This window comes from Pogoniulus pusillus, chromosome 9 (assembly GCF_015220805.1).
Source record: "Pogoniulus pusillus isolate bPogPus1 chromosome 9, bPogPus1.pri, whole genome shotgun sequence".
NCBI lineage: Eukaryota > Metazoa > Chordata > Aves > Piciformes > Lybiidae > Pogoniulus > Pogoniulus pusillus.
Genome location: NC_087272.1, coordinates 40302688 through 40320314, shown reverse-complemented (window position 1 = coordinate 40320314; position 17627 = coordinate 40302688). Strand labels below are relative to the sequence as shown.

The window sequence follows — 17627 nt, the reverse complement described above, 5'->3', positions numbered from 1 at the left end:
GATGGCAAATGCTGCCTGAGCCCGGGAGCTGAAAGCCTCTGCCTGCTTTCCTACCTGTGTGATCACAGGAGAGCTAAGACACTGCAGGCAGGAGCCAGAGCAGACCCTTTCCAGTGTTCCTCCCGATTGCCACTCCAGAGCCTGAGTCCTTGTGGCTATTTAGATTCTCTTCACTTGGCTTTATCTCCAGACCTGCATCAACCCTGACAAAAATACCCCTAAAGTCTATTTCTTTCTCCCTGTCTCTGCCAGGTGTGGATAACCAACACAGAACTGTGCTCTGTCAGCTGCAGGCAGCCTGTTGCACACATTTAGGTTGGGATTTGGCCCGAGGTGCCTTTGTGAGAACCCCAGAGTCTTTCTCTGAATGAGCACCTGTGAGGCTTTTCTTTCTGCTGGGGCTGTAAAGCAGCAGCGTAGGAGGTCACACCGAAAGCCTTGCTGAAGCTGAGGGAGGGTCTCTGCAGCCCCCACCTGTTGAGCCAGCCTGCTCGGCACACAGGGCGCTGCTCCCCCTTGCCAAACCCATGCTCATTCACCTGCTTTTCGGTCGCCTCCAGGGCACTCCCTCCGTAGGCTTCCTCGGAACCGAAGTGAGGCTGACTGGGCAGTAGTTTCCAAAGCCTCCGTTCCCTGCTAGCTGCTCCTCATGTCTTGCATGTCCTGTGAGGATCTCACACCTGCTGGGGGATGGAGGAGGAGGAACAGGTTCCCCCACCCTCCCCAGGAGTATATTCTTCTGGAAATCGGTGGCCAGGTTGTTTGCTGCCTCCACGCTCGCTGCTGTGTCAGGTACAAAAGGCATCAGCATCCTGCTCTGGCGCCGGGGGCTGCAGCTGCGGCATTGCGAGTGTGCAGCAGCAGCTGGGCATGGAGCAGTGAGGCTGCCCCGGGCTTCTGCCAGGGCTCACTGGTCCCTTCAGCTCAGCTGTGTGCGGGGAGTACCTGTGGCTAGCAGAGCTGTCAGTGCCCGGGGGCAGAAAGCAGAACTGCAGCTCATGTTGATGGCACAGAAGAGCCAGCAAGGGGTAGGGGGTGTGCGGGGGGGGAGCAGTTCTCTTGCTAGATCCATATAGAAGTACAAGGAGTGGGGCAGTGCTGCTGGAGGGAGGCCAGGGGAGGCCACAAAGATGCTGCAAGGGCTGGAGCAGCTCTGCTGTGAGCACAGGCTCAGGAAGCTGGGGGGGTGCAGCCTGCAGGGGAGAAGGCTCCAGGGGCACCTCAGAGCTGCCTGCCCAGAGCTGAAGGCAGCCTGCAGGAAGGCTGCAGAGGGACTTTGCATCAGGGGCTCTAGAGACAGCCCAAGGGGCAATGGTTTGGAGCTGAGGCAGAGCAGGCTGAGAGTGGAGCTGAGGAAGGAGTTGCTGAGTGTGAGGGTGCTGAGAGTGTGTCCCAGGCTGCCCAGGGAGGCTGTGGCTGCCTCCTTGCTGGGGGTGCTGCAGGCCAGGCTGGATGAGGCCTTGAGCAGCTGAGTGTAGCTGAGAGGTGTCCCTGGGCATGGTGAGGAGGGTGGAGGGGCTGAGCTCTGAGCTCCCTTCCAGCCTGAGCCACTCTGTGACTGTTTTTGGCTCTGAGTTTGCCCATCAGTACCCACCAGATGAGAACCTTCCTGCAGCGCTGTGGTCTGCCTGAGTTACCCAGCTACAAAGTCCCAGCAGGGAAGTGCTTCATGCTTGTGTTGCTGTTTTGAAGCTGTGTAGGCGTGTTGGAATCTCAATTAAATCTCCTGACAAGCAGAGCCAAAACAGTGGCAGAGGAAATGCAGAGGATCAGCTTCTTGCTTCTGCCCTCCTCCAAGCAGCTGTTTTCAGGGAGCTGTGAGTGAAAATACTCTTCTGGCTCTTCAGACCTAAGGTGCAGGTGCAGGCCCCAGAGTTTGGCAGCCCCTGGGCATTGTGCTCCTCATGCAGAAGTATGCGAGCTGCTCACACTGATGCAAGCCCCAGTCAGGCCCTTCAGGCAACTTAAGAACCATCTTTCATTTCCCATCTTGCTCTTGCTTGGATTCAAAAGCAGGTCAGTCCCTAGAACTGTCCTGGTTAACCCTCAGGCTGCAGAAGTGGCCCAGGTCTGTGGCGTTTCTCCTGCCCTTGCAATCCAAACGTCGCTGTGCAGAGCTGCAGGGCCAGGGCACTGCTCCTGGTAGCCTCTCTCAGGGTCAGTAGTTTAGGACCTGCAGTGGAAAACTGTCTGGTGTGGAAAAGCTACCGAGGCACTGAAACAGAAAGGCACTTGGGAGAGGCAGGGAGCAGGGAGCAGGAGCAGCTGTTAGTTCTGCCCTAGGACAGAGCCCTGGGCTGTTGAAACGGGGCCATTTCCTGCAGGCGTTGGACCCCCTCAGTGCTCCCACTGGAGAAGGTTCCCTGCAGGGCCCTCTGCTGTGCTCTGCACTGCAGTCCTCTCTGCTGAGCTCTGGTTCTCCAGGTCTGGCCTTCAGAAGAGGGCTGGTGCCTTGTTTTAGTCTGAGGGTAGCGAGGATCAAAGCAAGGTTTTGAGCAGGAGGACAGTTAACTAAGCGCCCAAGTCATGCCCTGGCGGAAAGGGGGGCAGGGGCAGCTGCATGGCTGATGCCCAGAGATGACAGGTTTCAGAGGAAGTAACTTCTGAGCCCAAGGCTGAGCCACCTTTGTGTCACACTCGTGTCACAGCTTCTCCTCAGGTGCTGTGCGGGGTGGAAGCAGCAGAGCTGAGGGAGCCCTTCCCGGGTGAGGCTGGAACTGTTGGCAGGCGAGAGCCAAGGGTGGGTGTGTGGCAGGGAGGGCAGGGGGGCTGGTGTCTGCTGGTGCTTCACAGGGTCTGCTGGTGGACCTACATGCTTATTAACAGTAACTCAGGTGAAGGTCTGGCAGTGCTTCTGCCGGGGAACTGGAGGGCAGGCTGCTGTGGCTTACCTAGTTCCTGGCTGTAGCTTCTTGTACACACCAGCGGCTTGCACGCCTAGGGAGGCCTTGGGGAGACCCCAAGTGGTACCAGCTCAGCAGCCATGAGGCACCCTGGCTCCTTTGCACGTCAGCAGCTGCTGTTAACAGTTTACTCTTGTCACTCAGCTGCCACCCTCTTCACCCTCCAGCGGCAGTTACCAGCAGATGTTTCCCCTGGGAGTTCAGAGCAGCCCTCATCCCAGAATCCCAGGGTGTCAAGGGCTGGAAGGGACCCCCAAAGCTCAGCCAGTCCAATCCCCTGCAGAGCAGGGTCTCCGGCAGCAGCTTGATCTCTCACCTCAGCTTGCAGTGCACTGGGCTGCAGGACTTGCTACTCAAGGCCCTCACTACACAAGGAACTCGAGAGGCAAACTCGAGCTGAGAACCTTGCTAAGTTTCTTCCTAAGGTGGAAAGGGAACAAAACCTTCAGATCAGGCTATGAACAGTGCTCAGAAGTGTGAGTTACAGACCCCTTAGCTAGGCAGGCAAAACTAGGTCTGGCAGTGCCTTCCCTTGATCAGTGTGACTGAGAAGAGGCTTCTCCAAACACTGGCAAAGGAGAGTGAAAGGGCTCCTTAAACATCTCCTTTGGCCATGCAGCTGCCTGCCAGGCCAGGCTGCATCCCTGAGCACCACTTGCCTGCACTAATGATCTTCAAAGGACCATAAGGAAAGTGGGAATCAAATCAAGTGTTGAGGAAAAGGTCCTCAGCAGCTGCTTTTGTTGCCAGAAGCTCCCTGATTGCATCAGGTTAGCTCAGCACAGCTACACTCAGCAGTGCCTGGCTGAGCATTAAAGGCCTTTAGCTAGAAAGTGACTCTCACCTGCCAGGCTCTGTGCTGCAGAGCTCCTCGCAGCATGTTGGAGAGGTCACAGCACGGTCCAGGGAGACACCAAACACACCTGAGCTCTCAGAAATCAGCTCAGAGTCACCCCAGGCTCGCCAGCTTGCTGAGTGTCATTTAGAGTGAGCACAGTGAGAACATCTGGGGAGAGTGTTCCTTGCAGGGGAGAGCCCTGGGTGGAAAACAAACAAAACTGGGTGTAAGGTATAGAAAATACAACTGCAGACCTCATTCATCACTGAGCTATTAGGAAATCCTTCTCTGTGCTCCCCAGCTCCTGTCCCCTTAAAGTCTTTCCAGCCCAGGAAGAGCCAATACAGTTTTGCACATGTAGGCACTCCAGAATCCTGCCCCGCTTTGGGTGCTCCATCCAGGGAGGCTGTTAGGGAGGGATTTGGATCTGGGTGAGAAGGGAACTGTAATGAGGCCAATATAAAAATGATTAAATAGTTTATTAAATACAATAAAGACAAAGCTCCCCAAACTCATTCACAGCTAACACAGATTCATTCCATGATGCAGCTGGCAAAGCTGTTCTTGCAGGATGTGTCTGCACAGTCAGGGGGAACTTAAACACACAGTATCACAGTATCACAGTATCACACAGTATCATCAGGGTTGGAAGAGACCTCACAGATCATCAGGCCCAACCCTTTACCACAGAGCTTAAGGCCAGACCATGGCACCAAGTGCCACGTCCAGTCCTGCCTTGAACAGCTCCAGGGACGGCGACTCCACCACCTCCCCGGGCAGCCCATTCCAGTGTCCAATGACTCTCTCAGGGAAGAACTTTCTCCTCACCTCCAGCCTAAATCTCCCCTGGTGTAGCTTGAGGCTGTGTCCTCTTGTTCTGGTGCTGGCCACCTGAGAGAAGAGAGCAACCTCCTCCTGGCCACAACCTCCCCTCAGGTAGTTGTAGACAGCAATAAGGTCACCCCTGAGCCTCCTCTTCTCCAGGCTAACCAATCCCAGCTCCCTCAGCCTCTCCTCGTAGGGCTGTGCTCGAGGCCTCTCCCCAGCCTCGTCGCCCTTCTCTGGACATGCTCAAGCATCTCAATGTCCCTCCTAAACTGGGGGGCCCAGAACTGAACACAGTACTCAAGGTGAGGTCTAACCAGTGCAGAGTACAGGGGCAGAATGACCTCCCTGCTCCTGCTGGCCACACCATTGCTGATGCAGGCCAGGATGCCACTGGCTCTCTTGGCCACCTGGGCACACTGCTGGCTCATGTTCAGGCAGGTATCAATCAGCACCTCCAGATCCCTCTCTGTGTGGCTGCTCTCAGCCACTCCGACCCCAGCCTGTATCTCTGCATGGGGTTGTTGTGGCCAAAGTGCAGCACCCTGCACTTGGAGCTATTGAACCCCATCCCATTGGCTTAGGGAAAGGTTTGAAGAGGCATCAACAACTGCAGCACAAGCTGCCACTTAAGGAGTAAACACACTCTGCTCTCCTCAGACCCCACCTGCAGTCCTGGGGGCAGTTCTGCAGCCCCCAACACAAGCAGGACATGGAAGTGTTGGAGCCAGTGCAGAGGAGGCCACCAAGATGCTGAGAGGGCTGCAGCAGCTCTGCTCTGAGCACAGGCTGAGAGAGTTGGCAGCTTGGAGAAGAGAAGGCTTGGAGGAGACTTTGGAGTGGCCTTGCAGGATCTGAAGGGAGCTCCAGAAAGGCTGGGGAGGGACTACTGACAAGGTCTGGTAATGGCAGGAGGAGGAGGAGGAGGAATGGGTTTGAACTGGCAGAGGGGAGATGGAAACTGGATTCTGGGAAAGGGTTCTGTATAGAGGGGGTGGTGAGACACTGGCACAGGTTGCCCAGGGAGGTTGTGGAGCACAGAATCACCCAATGTGATCTTTGATTCTGTGCTCCACAATCTCCCTGGAGGTGTTTGAGGGCAGGTTGGATGAGGCCTTGAGTGACCTGTTCTAGTGGGAGGTGTCCCTGCCTATGGCAGGGGGTTGGACCTGGTTGAGCTTTGAGCTCCCTTCCAACCTAACCCATTCTGTGATTCTCCTCAAGTCCCTGGAAGGAGGTTGGGATGAGGTGGACATTGGTCTCTTCTCACAAGTAACAATGGACAGGGCAGGAGGAAATGGCATCAAGTTATACCAGGCTTAGGCTGGGCACTGGGAAAAAAACCTTGTATAATCCTTTCTGAACTGACTGCCAGGCTGTTGGGTTGTCAGAGCTCCCCTCTCAGCATGCTTTTTGATCATAGAATCACAGAATCAAGCAGGTTGGCAGAGAGCTCCAAGCTCTGCCAGCCCAACCTAGCACCCAGCCCTGCCCAACCAACCAGACCATGGCACTAAGTGCCCCAGCCAGGCTTGGCTGCAACACCTCCAGCCACGGCCACTCCACCACCTCCCTGGGCAGCCCATTCCAGTGCCAATCACTCTCTCTGCCAACAACTTCCTAACAACATCCAGCCTAGACCTGCCCTGCCACAGCTTCAGGCTGTGTCCCCTTGTTCTGTCCCTGGCTGCCTGGCAGCAGAGCCCAACCCCACCTGGCTACAGCCTCCCTGCAGGCAGCTGCAGGCAGCAATGAGCTCTGCCCTGAGCCTCCTCTGCTGCAGGCTGCACCCCCCCAGCTCCCTCAGCCTCTCCTCACAGGGCTGTGCTCCAGGCCCCTCCCCAGCCTTGCTGCCCTTCTCTCCACACCTTCCAGCACCTCAACAGCTCTCTTGAACTGAGGGGCCCAGAACTGGACACAGCACTCCAGGGGTGGCCTGAGCAGTGCTGAGCACAGGGGATGTGTAGCTCTAATTTGGTTCTGCCTCAGTTTTGTTGTTCTCTTCCTCACTGTCTTCTCCCTGCTCCCCAGGACAGTCCCCTGGTCCTGCAGTCTGACAGGAACGTGACAGTGAACGCCAGGAACCAGAGGGGACAGCTCACTGGGCAGCTGACAGTCGGTGAGTCTGCTCGCTGGGGCTTGTCTGTATCGCTGGAGCTGCAGCAGGAGGATGCAGTTCACGTTCAGCTATTGCTGAAGAGTCAGGGAAACGCCTAACCAGTGTGCCCACAGCAGAAACAACACAGACCATGGATCAGCAGCCTTAGCTGCAGGCAGGGCAAGCAGAGATACCTCCAAATAGCTAAAACAGTGTAATGGAACATTACTGTTTGGAGACAGATGGCAAATACAAACCAGCCCCCCAGAGCCCATCAGAGACTGCTGGAACAGCAGTCACAGTGGGAAAATCAGCAGTGCTTCCTCACCAGCTCTGCCAGGCTGCCCTGAGTTCAGTGGGCAAGGCTCTGCCCCCCAGCGCTTGGCCACAGAGATGCTGCAAGGGCTGGAGCAGCTCTGCTGTGAGCACAGCTGAGGGAGCTGGGGGGGTGCAGCCTGCAGGGGAGAAGGCTCCAGGGGCACCTCAGAGCTGCCTGCCCAGAGCTGAAGGCAGCCTGCAGGAAGGCTGCAGAGGGACTTTGCATCAGGGGCTCTAGAGACAGCCCAAGGGGCAATGGTTTGGAGCTGAGGCAGAGCAGGCTGAGAGTGGAGCTGAGGAAGGAGTTGCTGAGTGTGAGGGTGCTGAGAGTGTGTCCCAGGCTGCCCAGGGAGGCTGTGGCTGCCTCCTTGCTGGGGGTGCTGCAGGCCAGGCTGGATGAGGCCTTGAGCAGCTGAGTGTAGCTGAGAGGTGTCCCTGGGCATGGTGGGGAGGGTGGAGGGGCTGAGCTCTGAGCTCCCTTCCAGCCTGAGCCATGCTGGGATACTCTTGCAGCCTCTGCATCAGCTTACACTGAGAACATTTGGAGTAGCAGGATGTGACAAATTGAACCCAAAGCTCCAAATGCTTTCTGCCTCACTATAGAAATGTAACTGGGAAGTGATCGAGGTGATCCTCCTGCCAGGAGTTCACTGGAATCAGGTCTGGTGTTTTGCACGGTAGGAAAGTTTCAAGTGGAACTGCTCTGCTTAGCCGCTCCACCTCTCTGGTCTTCCCCTGCCGCTCTCCTGACCGTGCCGTGCTTTGTCTTGAGGGCTCCCTGCGCTGGCACCTGTGAAGTCAGTAATGGTTGCTGTATTTTCAGGCCTGAGGACAGTCACTGTGCTCTGGGAGGCTTGGCTAAAGCGACTCAGAACAAGGCAGTGCTCTAGAACTGTTAGGAAACAACAAACCCAGGCTGGGAATGGGATGGAAAATACACAAGCTTGAAAGCTACTCGTGTGAGGAGAGATCTGCACCTCAGGAGACCCCTTAGCCTCCAGCACGGAGGTGGAGGTGCTCAGTCGGTGTGAATTTGACCCCTCGGGCTCCACACCTCCCCTTCTTCCCTCCGCTTACCTGGGGACGAGGCTGCCTTTTACCCTGTGCCTCTGCCCTGTGGCAGAAGGGTGCCCACGGCTGAGCGGAGCTGAGGTCCCGCGGTAACCTGTCCAGCTTTCCCGTGCTTCGGAGCCAGTGGTCTCCAGCTCTGGCACCTCTTCGGCAGGGGCCCGCCGAGCGCTGTGCCCTCTGCACTGCTCTGCCTGGCTGAGCGCGGCCCCGGGGCGTGCAGAGCTGGCAGGTGCCGCCGGGGCAGAGGAGCTGCCAGCTGCCCCAGCCCTGCCCGCCCTGCCCCGGCGGCTCACGGCAGCCCCCTTCCCTCCAGCCACAGCCGTGAGCGCTCGGAGGGCCGGGGCAGGGCGGGCACGAAGGAGGGGATCATCAGCTGCGCTGTGTGTGCGGGCTGGATGCGGATGAGTCCCTGCCCCTCCCTCCCAGGCCGGTCCCTGCAGCCCCCTTTGCGCGCTGCGCTGTGCCGAGCTGCCTGGGCACAGCCTTGGCTCTCTGCCACTCACTGTTTGCATCCTTTAAAGCCCTCTGGGAAAAGGTCTACTCTTTTCCTTTCTCTAGCCTTGGAAAGGTGTACAGCTGCTTGCCTCCAGCCAGCAGCCTGCTGCCTCCTTGTCTGCGCAGGCGATCTGCACCTCTGCCTGCCTCGGAGCGGGCAGCGTTAGGCTGAGGAGCGCTAAGGGGCTCCAAGTCCGGCGTGGCTGGAGGGGGACGATTGAAAGCCAGCTCCTCTTCACCAGTATTGTCATTCTTACATCATTCTTGCCCCCAGCTTGCTGTAATAATTTCCTCTGACAGCTGTTTCTGCTGTTGCTTGACCTTTCTCCATTCACAAAGATCCCCGGGGAGAGCTGAGATGTGCAAAAATGTGCACATCTCTTTTGCTAAGCTTTCAACTCTTTGAGGCTCAGCTCAACTCAGAGAGGTCCAGGAGTCTACAAGCCACTGCCTTAGAGAGCTCCTGAGTCTGCAGCTCCACTCAGTGAGATCTCCACAGCCTCGCAGATTGGGCCAAGTGCTGTGAATCCCAATGGAAGTGATACCACACTCTGGCCAGCCCTAGCTGGAGGCAGCAGGCAGGTGTGTAATTCCCAGTTCCAGCTCTGGCAAAGACTGGTAGCAGAACTGGAAGACAGAGCAAGATAAATAACTTGCCAAACTTCAGGACAATTCCCATCCATTCACCACCAAATCTGTGTGGTGTGTATTCAAGATTTACTTCTTCTTAAAGCTGTGCTTGCTCACTTGCTGTGTGCCACCAAGAGTCACAGAATCACAGAATCACAGAGTCAAGCAGGCTGGAAGAGAGCTCCAAGCTCAGCCAGCCCAACCTAGCACCCAGCCCTGCCCAACCAACCAGACCATGGCACTAAGTGCCCCAGCCAGGCTTGGCTGCAACACCTCCAGCCACAGCCACTCCACCACCTCCCTGGGCAGCCCATTCCAATGCCAACAACTTCCTCCTCACATCCAGCCTAGACCTGCCCTGGCACAGCTCCAGGCTGTGTCCCCTTCCTCTGTTGCTGCTTGCCTGGCATCAGAGCCCAGCCCCACAGTGCACATTTCCCTTTTCTCTGCCATCTGCAGCTCTAAGTTTTCAACATTTCTCTCTTGATCTTGTTGTTTTCTTCTTTCTCTTTCCCACAGTCTGAGCTCAGCAAGACTGTTTGTGTCCTGGATGGGAGGTACAGCTCCTGGCAGCTCTTGTCTGAAGCTGTTTTCATCCAGCAGAGAGCACCTCTTGCTGTCCAGCTGCCAGGGAAAAGGGAAACAGCCCTGGTACTGCTGTCCCGAGCCTGGTGCTCCTCTCTAGGATATTGGCAGCACATACAAAGCCCTGCAGCTTGTTTTGTCCCTCGTTTTCTAGGTTTGCTCATCATGCACCAGCCCTGTGGGGACAGGCTGGGAGGGTTGGGCTGTCCAGCCTGGAGAAAAGGCTCCAGCCTTCCAGTACTGAAGGGGGCTACAGGCGAGCTGGGGAGGGACTTTTGAGAAGGGCTTGCAGTGACAGGACAGGAGAGAATGGACTGAAGCTTGAAGAAGGCAGATTGAGGCTGGAGACAGGTTGCCCAGGGAGGTTAGGGATGTCACCTTCCCAGAGGTATTCCCGGCCAGGTTGGATGAAGCCTTGAGCAAGCTGGGCTGGTAGGAAGTGTCCCTACCCATGGCAGGGCGTTGGAACTGGATGATCTTTAAGTCTCTTGCAATCCAGAGCCTCCCCTGACTGTGTGTGGAAGGAATTTTGGAGCCCAGTAGCTGTTTGTCAGTGTGTTTTCCTTTCCCTGATCTCCAGCTGGGTTGGCAGTGACCAGCAGATGGAGGCAGGTCAGAACATGCAGTCTTGCATCTGGGCTCTAGAAAGCACTCTGCTTGCTTTTGTCTTCTGCAGCTGCTCCAATAGACACAAGAACTTGTATCTGTTCACTATAAATCCTCATCTGAGTTGAGCTGCTGCTGTGACATTGGACATTTATTCTTCTACACCTCAGGTGCCTGAGTGTTGAATCTGCATCCTAGCTCCTGCTCTAGAGCAGCTGCAGGGGCACAGGACATATGTTGCAGTAGCTTTCAGTTACCAGCAGCTCTTCTGCCAGTGGAGCAGCAGCCCTTCACTTTCTCTTCTGCTGAACAGACCTTTCTTTTCCGTGGTGTTTCAAGTGCAAGCCTGGGGGTTCCTCTTGTCTCTAGAAGATCTGTAGTGGGCAGGATATTCTGCTTCAGTTCTTCAGTCTTCTACATTCAAAATACTCCCCCCTACTACAGCAGAGGAGATGGAGCTGTGAGCAGTGGCTGGATTTAACTGCAGTGGAGTCAGCACAAAGAGGTGGTTGTTGGTTGTGTTGGTGGTACAGAAGTGCCAGTGTTTGAACACTAACCCATTGCCCTCTCTGCTGCTGCTGTTGCCCACATGCTGCTGGCCAGTGCAGGCAGCATAGCTGCCCCCGAGTGTTCAGAGCAGGGGAGGAGGATGTGTGATATCCGTAGGAGAGAGGCTTACAGGATCACAGGGGCTGGAAGGGACACAAAGAGATCACCAAGTCCAATGCCCCACCAGAGCAGGACCACACAACTGAGCTCAGGGCACACAGGAACACTTCCAGACAGGCCTGGAAAGGCTCCACAGAAGGAGACTCCACAGCCTCTCTGGGCAGCCTGTGCCAGGCTCTGCGACCCTTCCAGGAAAGAAGTTGCCCCTTGTGCTGAGCTGGAACCTCCTGTGCTGCCGCTTCCATCCACTGCTGCTTGTCCTGTCCCAGGGAGCAGTGAGCAGAGCCTGCCCCCCCCTCCTGACCCCTAGCCCTCAGGTACTTATAACCATTGATTAGATCCCCTCTCAGTCTTCTCTTCTCCAGGCTAAGCAGCCCCAGGGCATTTAGCCTCTCCTCATCAGACAGTACTCCAATCCCCTCATCATCCTCCTAGCCCTCCCTTGGACCCTCTTCAGCTGGGGAGCCCAAAACTGAGCACAGTAATCCCAGAACTCAAACAAACAGGCATCATTTGGAGCTTTTCAATGGGTTTTGAGGGGTACTTCACAGGCTCACAGGATGTCAGGGGTTGGAAGGGACCCAAAGAGATCATCAAGCCCAACCCCCCACCAGAGCAGGACCACACAGTCTAGCTCAGGGCACACAGGAACTCATCCAGACAGGCCTGGAAAGGCTCTAGAGAAGGAGGAAGATGGTTCTAGCCCTGGAATGGGTTACCCAGGGAGGTGGTGGAGACCCTGTCCCTGGAGGTGTTTAAGCCCAGGCTGGATGGGGCTATGGCCAGCCTGATCTAAGGTAGGGTGTCCCTGCCCATGGCAGGGGGGTTAGAACTGGCTGATCCTTGTGGTCCCTTCCAACCCTGTCTGATTCTGTGATTCTATGGTTTTAATTCCCTGGCATCAGCTTTATCAACCACTAATTACTCAGTTGACAGCAAGAATATCTGCTGTGCTGGCAGGGAGAGGGTCACAAGGCTGCTGCTGGGGGCATTAGTAAATCTGCAGCATCTGGACCTTCAGCACTGAGCTTTTATGTCACACTTTTCCCCCCCTGATGTTCAGACAGCTCCTGAATATCATTAGAATATATTACTGCAAAGCAGTAGATGAAGGACAAAATTAGGGCAAATAAACGGGAAACCAATTTTCAACTTAAACATAACTAAAAACCCTGAGAGAAGAGCAGTGAGATCTTTGTGATGCTCTGCTCAGAGCCACAGAGAGCCCTTGGCAGAAGGTACTCAGCAGCTGGCTGCTGCTGTTCCAGATGTTGAAGTGGCAGCAAAGAGACGTATCAGAAAGGCAGGTGAGAAGTGTCTGGGTTGTAGACTTAAGGTCTTTGTTCAGCTAAGTGATCCTGAGGAAGCCTGAGTTCCATCAGTTCTCTCACTCAGTTCTCTCTCAGAAAGTCACCTGTCTCTACATGGGAGAGAGGGTTTTGCCAGGGGAGTGGCTGAGAGCAGGCAGGCAGAGAGGGAGCTGGGGGTGCTGGCAGAGAGGAGCCGAAGAGGAGGCAGCAGTGCCCAGGTGGGCAGCAGAGCCAATGGCATCCTGGGCTGGCTCAGGAGCAGTGTGGGCAGCAGGACAAGGGAGGTTCTTGTGCCCCTGTGCTCAGCACTGCTCAGGCCACCCCTGGAGTGCTGTGTCCAGTTGTGGGCTCCTGAATTGCAGAGAGCTGTTGAGGTGCTGGAAGGTGTGGAGAGAAGGGCAGCAAGGCTGGGGAGGGGCCTGGAGCAGAGCCCTGTGAGGAGAGGCTGAGGGAGCTGGGGGTGTGCAGCCTGCAGCAGAGGAGGCTCAGGGCAGAGCTCATTGCTGTCTGCAGCTGCTTGCAGGGAGGCTGTAGCCAGGTGGGGTTGGGCTCTGCTGCCAGGCAGCCAGCAACAGAAGAAGGGGACACAGCCTGGAGCTGTGGCAGGGCAGGTCTAGGCTGGATGTTGTTAGGAAGTTGTTGTCAGAGAGAGTGATTGGCACTGGAATGGGCTGCCCAGGGAGGTGGTGGAGTGGCCGTGGCTGGAGGTGTTGCAGCCAAGCCTGGCTGGGGCACTTAGTGCCATGGTCTGGTTGGTTGGGCAGAGCTGGGTGCTAGGTTGGGCTGGCTGAGCTTGGAGCTCTCTTCCAACCTACCTGATTCTATGATTCTATGAGACTCAGGCTTGGAAACTAATCCAAAATATTATTTTCCATACAAGATGTTGAGCCTCTTCAATCCCAAGCCCTGGATCATACCTGTCAGATGAGCAGTGCTGAAAAAACAGCAAGAATCCTTCTCTAGAGCTTCCCCTCACCTGTCTCTGTCACTGTCACACTGCACTTACTGGGTGGTACTAATGGTGCTGGTGCTGCTGAACTTCACTTTCTGTTTATTGCACTGCCTCATCTGAGCCCTATCCAAGAGAGCAGTCCCAAACCCAGCCCCAGTGTTCTTATGGTTCAACCCCAAGCAGCAGCTAAGCACCACAGAGCTGCTCACCTGCTCGCTGATCCTCCCTGCCATGGGCTGGGACAAGCAGTTAAGAACAGTCTAGGCATCAAGCTAAAATAAGAGAGCACAGGAAGACCAGCCTGGGAACAAGCAGCATGCCAGCCGTGCCAGTCATACCCACAAATACTAGGGAGAACTGTGCCAGCAACACAAAGTAGTAAAGCTCAGGGTAAGCCCAAGTGATGCCCAGTGCCATTGCTCACCATCTGCTGACCAGTGGCCCAGCAGCCTTCCCCTGCTCCTGGCCAGCTTGCCCCAGGTTCTGTGCTCAACATGGCATCATATGGCATGGGATATCCCTTCAGAGTCCCTTTGGCTGGGTCAGGGCAGCCTCTCATGCACCTTCTTGCTGGCAGAGCATGGCAGACTGGGAAGTGCTTCTCTTAGGATGAGTGCTGCTTAGCAACAGCTAAAACATCACTGTGTTAGCAGCAGCCTCACACTCGATCCAAAAGAACAGAGGAGCTCCTGGGAAGCTAAGGAGCTCTGTCCCAGCTGAAACCAGGACACGTGGCTGACGTGGAACTTTTAGACCAAACACACTGCAACACAGCAGTGCTGGTTTGCTGCACTTACCTTGGCAGTTATGTTTAGTTGCCTTTTAATTATTCTACCTCCCTTCGGAGGAGTCTGGAGTCTCAGACAGCATCGTGAGGCAGTGCTGCTCCTGCCCCTCTGCTCTGCCCTGCCCAGCCTGCATCTGGAATCTCTGTCCTGCTCTGGGCCCTTCAGCTCCAGAAGGAGCTCAGGGAGCTGCTGCACAGAGTCCAGCCCAGAGCCCCCAAGCTGCTGCAGGCAGTGAACATCTCCTGTGAGGCCAGGCTGAGGCAGCTGGGGCTGGCAGCTGGCAGCAGAGCAGCCTGAGGGCTGCCCTCAGTGCTGTGCTCAAGCTGTGCAGGGCAGTGTGGGCAGGACGCAGCCAGGCTCTGCCCAGGGCTGGCCAAGGGCAGCACAAGGGGCACTGGGGGCAAGCTGCAGCAGAGGAGGTGCCAGGGGAAGAGGAGGGGAAACTTTGTCCCTGTGAGGGTGCCAGAGCCCTGGAGCAGGATGCCCAGAGAGGCTGTGGAGTCTCCTGCTCTGGAGCCTTTCCAACCCCCCTGGCTGTGTTCCTGTGTGCCCTGCCCTGGGTGCTGCTGCCCTGGCAGGGCATTGGGCTGGGTGACCTCTGGAGGTTCCTTCCAGCCCCTGCCATGCTGTGATCTGTGCTGTTTGTGGGTGGGCAGAGGTCTCTGGATGCCCTTTGTCTCGAGCTCCTGCAGCTCATTCAGAGGTGGACTGAATGTGGGTTCTTGCTCTTTCTCTGAAAATCAATCCCTTTTCCTGAGCTTAATCCTGGAGTGATCAATATTGCAGCTGAGTTCTGAGCAGCTGGCCCTGCATTAGTGATTAGCTGAATCTTTCACACGCTGGTCTGGATTCCTTCCTGTGAGGAGGAGTGTCCCACAAGCCTGGCACCCGTTGGTGCTGGGAGCCCTGTCCCTCTCTGGGTGGCTGCCTGGCCTGCAGACCACAGTAACACAGAGCGAGCATTCTGCCCACAGCAAAGCTAAGCACTGCACGGCCTGTAAGAGAAGCCACTCTGACAGGGGAGTGCCAGACCTCGATGGCCTTCCTCTTGTGCTGTCCTGGGCAGACCTTTAGTTTGGAGAGGCTGTTCCTTGCCCTTCTCTCACCCGTGCTGCCAAGGCATCACCTCCTGGCGCTGTCGGACGCTGAGAGCTTCCTGCTCCTCCTGCTTCCAGAGCGGAGCAAGTGGCTTGCTGTTACAGAGGGGGGTGCTGGGAGGGCTCTGATGCTCCCCAGCCTTTCAGGAAGGAAAGGGGACCTTGCCCATGCCCTGTGTGGTGGAGGGGTTCCAGCAGGTCCTGCCTCTGCCTTTACCCAGGCACTGCCTCTAGGGAGGGCTTCATTCCAGATCTCCCTCAGACGTCCCCGTGACACCAACCCTGCCCCGTTAGTGTCAGAGCCACCCCAAGGGCCTCAGTCAGCACAGCCTTTGCAGGTGGTGTGCCAACAGGAGCCAGTCTGGAGGTGATGCAGGTCCCTGGGGTGCAGGACACAAGAGCCAGCAGGGTGGGGGTCTGCAGCCGGGGTCTTATCTGGGCCTGAAGCGTAACCTTCTGTTAGGTCAGCAGCAAGCTCCCTTGGGAGCCCTCATCAGAAGAGACACTTCCAGAACCTGGGAGCCCACTTCTGCTTTTATCCTGCTTCTGCAGCTTTCCTGGCCCTTGTCCCACTCTCAGGGGCAAGGACACAAGTCACTTCCTAAATGGACAACACAACCCCCTGCGAGCTGTGCTGAGCCGCCGTGATCTTACGCCAACATCACGGTGGATACCTGCAAATCTACCCAGACACAGGGGGCTCGAATTAGCCATTTGCTGCCCCTCAGGCCATCATTCTTTGCTTTAGTTTCACCAGCCAGCAGAGCCCAGTGCTAGCACTTGCCAGGTGGCTCCTGTGTGCCTTGTAGTTTGTACATTCTGTTAGTGAACCCTCTCAGCTAAGGGCTGGGTAGTGCCCATGTGTTTTGCACTGATAGCTCTCTGAGAAGCAGCCCCTTTGGAGACAGCAGATTCTCCTTGCCCTCCCTCTGCTCTAGTGAGTGGTGCACCCATCTTATACAGGCTTCAGCCTGTTTCCAGCACTGCTTTGCCAAGACAGCTTCTAAGTGTTCTGACAGCTCATACTCTTTGGTTCAGTCTTCTCCTCTTAACTCAGTTACTGATCTCAAACAGGTTAATATGCATTCAGAAACCTGTTAACAGTCCAACTTAGTACACCATGAAAAACCACAGAGCCAAGCAGGCTGGAGGAGACCTCCAAGCTCAGCCAGCCCAGCCTAGCACCCAGCCCAGCCCTGCCCAACCAACCAGACCATGGCACTAAGTGCCCCAGCCAGGCTTGGCTGCAACACCTCCAGCCACAGCCACTCCACCACCTCCCTGGGCAGCCCATTCCAATGCCAATCACTCTCTCTGACAACAACTTCCTCCTAACATCCAGCCTAGACCTGCCCTGGCACAGCTCCAGGCTGTGTCCCCTTGTTCTGTCCCTGGCTGCCTGGCAGCAGAGCCCAACCCCACCTGGCTACAGCCTCCCTGCAGGCAGCTGCAGACAGCAATGAGCTCTGCCCTGAGCCTCCTCTGCTGCAGGCTGCACACCCCCAGCTCCCTCAGCCTCTCCTCACAGGGCTGTGCTCCAGGCCCCTCCCCAGCCTTGCTGCCCTTCTCTCCACACCTTCCAGCACCTCAACATCTCTCTTGAATGGAGGAGCCCAGAACTGGACACAGCAGTCCAGGGGTGGCCTGAGCAGTGCTGAGCACAGGGGCACAAGAACCTCCCTTGTCCTGCTGCCCACACTGCTCCTGAGCCAGCCCAGGATGCTATTTGGGCTGTGCAGCCTGGAGAGGAGAAGGCTTGGAGGAGACCTTGGAGTGGCCTTGCAGGATCTGAAGGGGGCTCCAGGAGGGCTGGGGAGGGACTGTTGACAAGGTCTGGTAATGACAGGAGAAGGAGGAATGGGTTTGAACTGGCAGAGGTGAGATCCGAGCTGGCTGTTAGGAAAGGGTTCTGTACAGTGAGGGTGGTGAGACACTGGCACAGGTCGCCCAGGGAGGTTGTGAAGCACAGAATCACCCAATGTGATCTTTGATCTTTGATCACATTGGATGATTCTGTGCTCCACAACCTCCCTGAAGGTGCTCAGGACCAGGTTGGATGAGTCCTTGAGCGACCTGTCCTAGTGGGAGGTGTCCCTGCCTATGTCAGGGGGTTGGAACTGGCTGAGCTTTGAGCTCCCTTCCAAACTAAACCATTCTATGACCTCACAGCGGCTGCCAAGAGCTCTGCTGGCCAGAACAGCAAAGGGTATCTGCCACTCCTGGGTGCGCTAACAGGATTTGGCCTCAGTGGGCATTGCACAAATACTGATTTTTAGCCCAGCAAGGGGTCTGGGGCTGCGTTGCTAATGCTGTATCTCTTTAATCTGCACTCCCAGAGGCACCAGCATGCTCCCATAGCAGTGATTTATTCTGCTGCCCCCACACATGCTGCCTTTAATCAATGCTTAACAGGATCATTTCTCACTGCAGAGCCAGCAGGCA

At 56.2% G+C, this 17627-nt stretch overlaps 1 protein-coding gene across 14 annotated transcripts in view; it reads left to right on the top strand.

The window, feature by feature from the left end:
• The window catches only part of SGCZ (sarcoglycan zeta), a 165021-nt gene that overhangs the window by 121997 nt on the left and 25397 nt on the right, over positions 1 to 17627 (top strand). For all 14 annotated transcript variants that reach the window (XM_064149351.1, XM_064149354.1, XM_064149340.1 and 11 more), the window contains one exon: positions 6598 to 6685. In XM_064149351.1, the coding sequence (XP_064005421.1) occupies positions 6598 to 6685 (88 nt within the window). The remainder of the gene's footprint in view (positions 1 to 6597; positions 6686 to 17627) is intronic.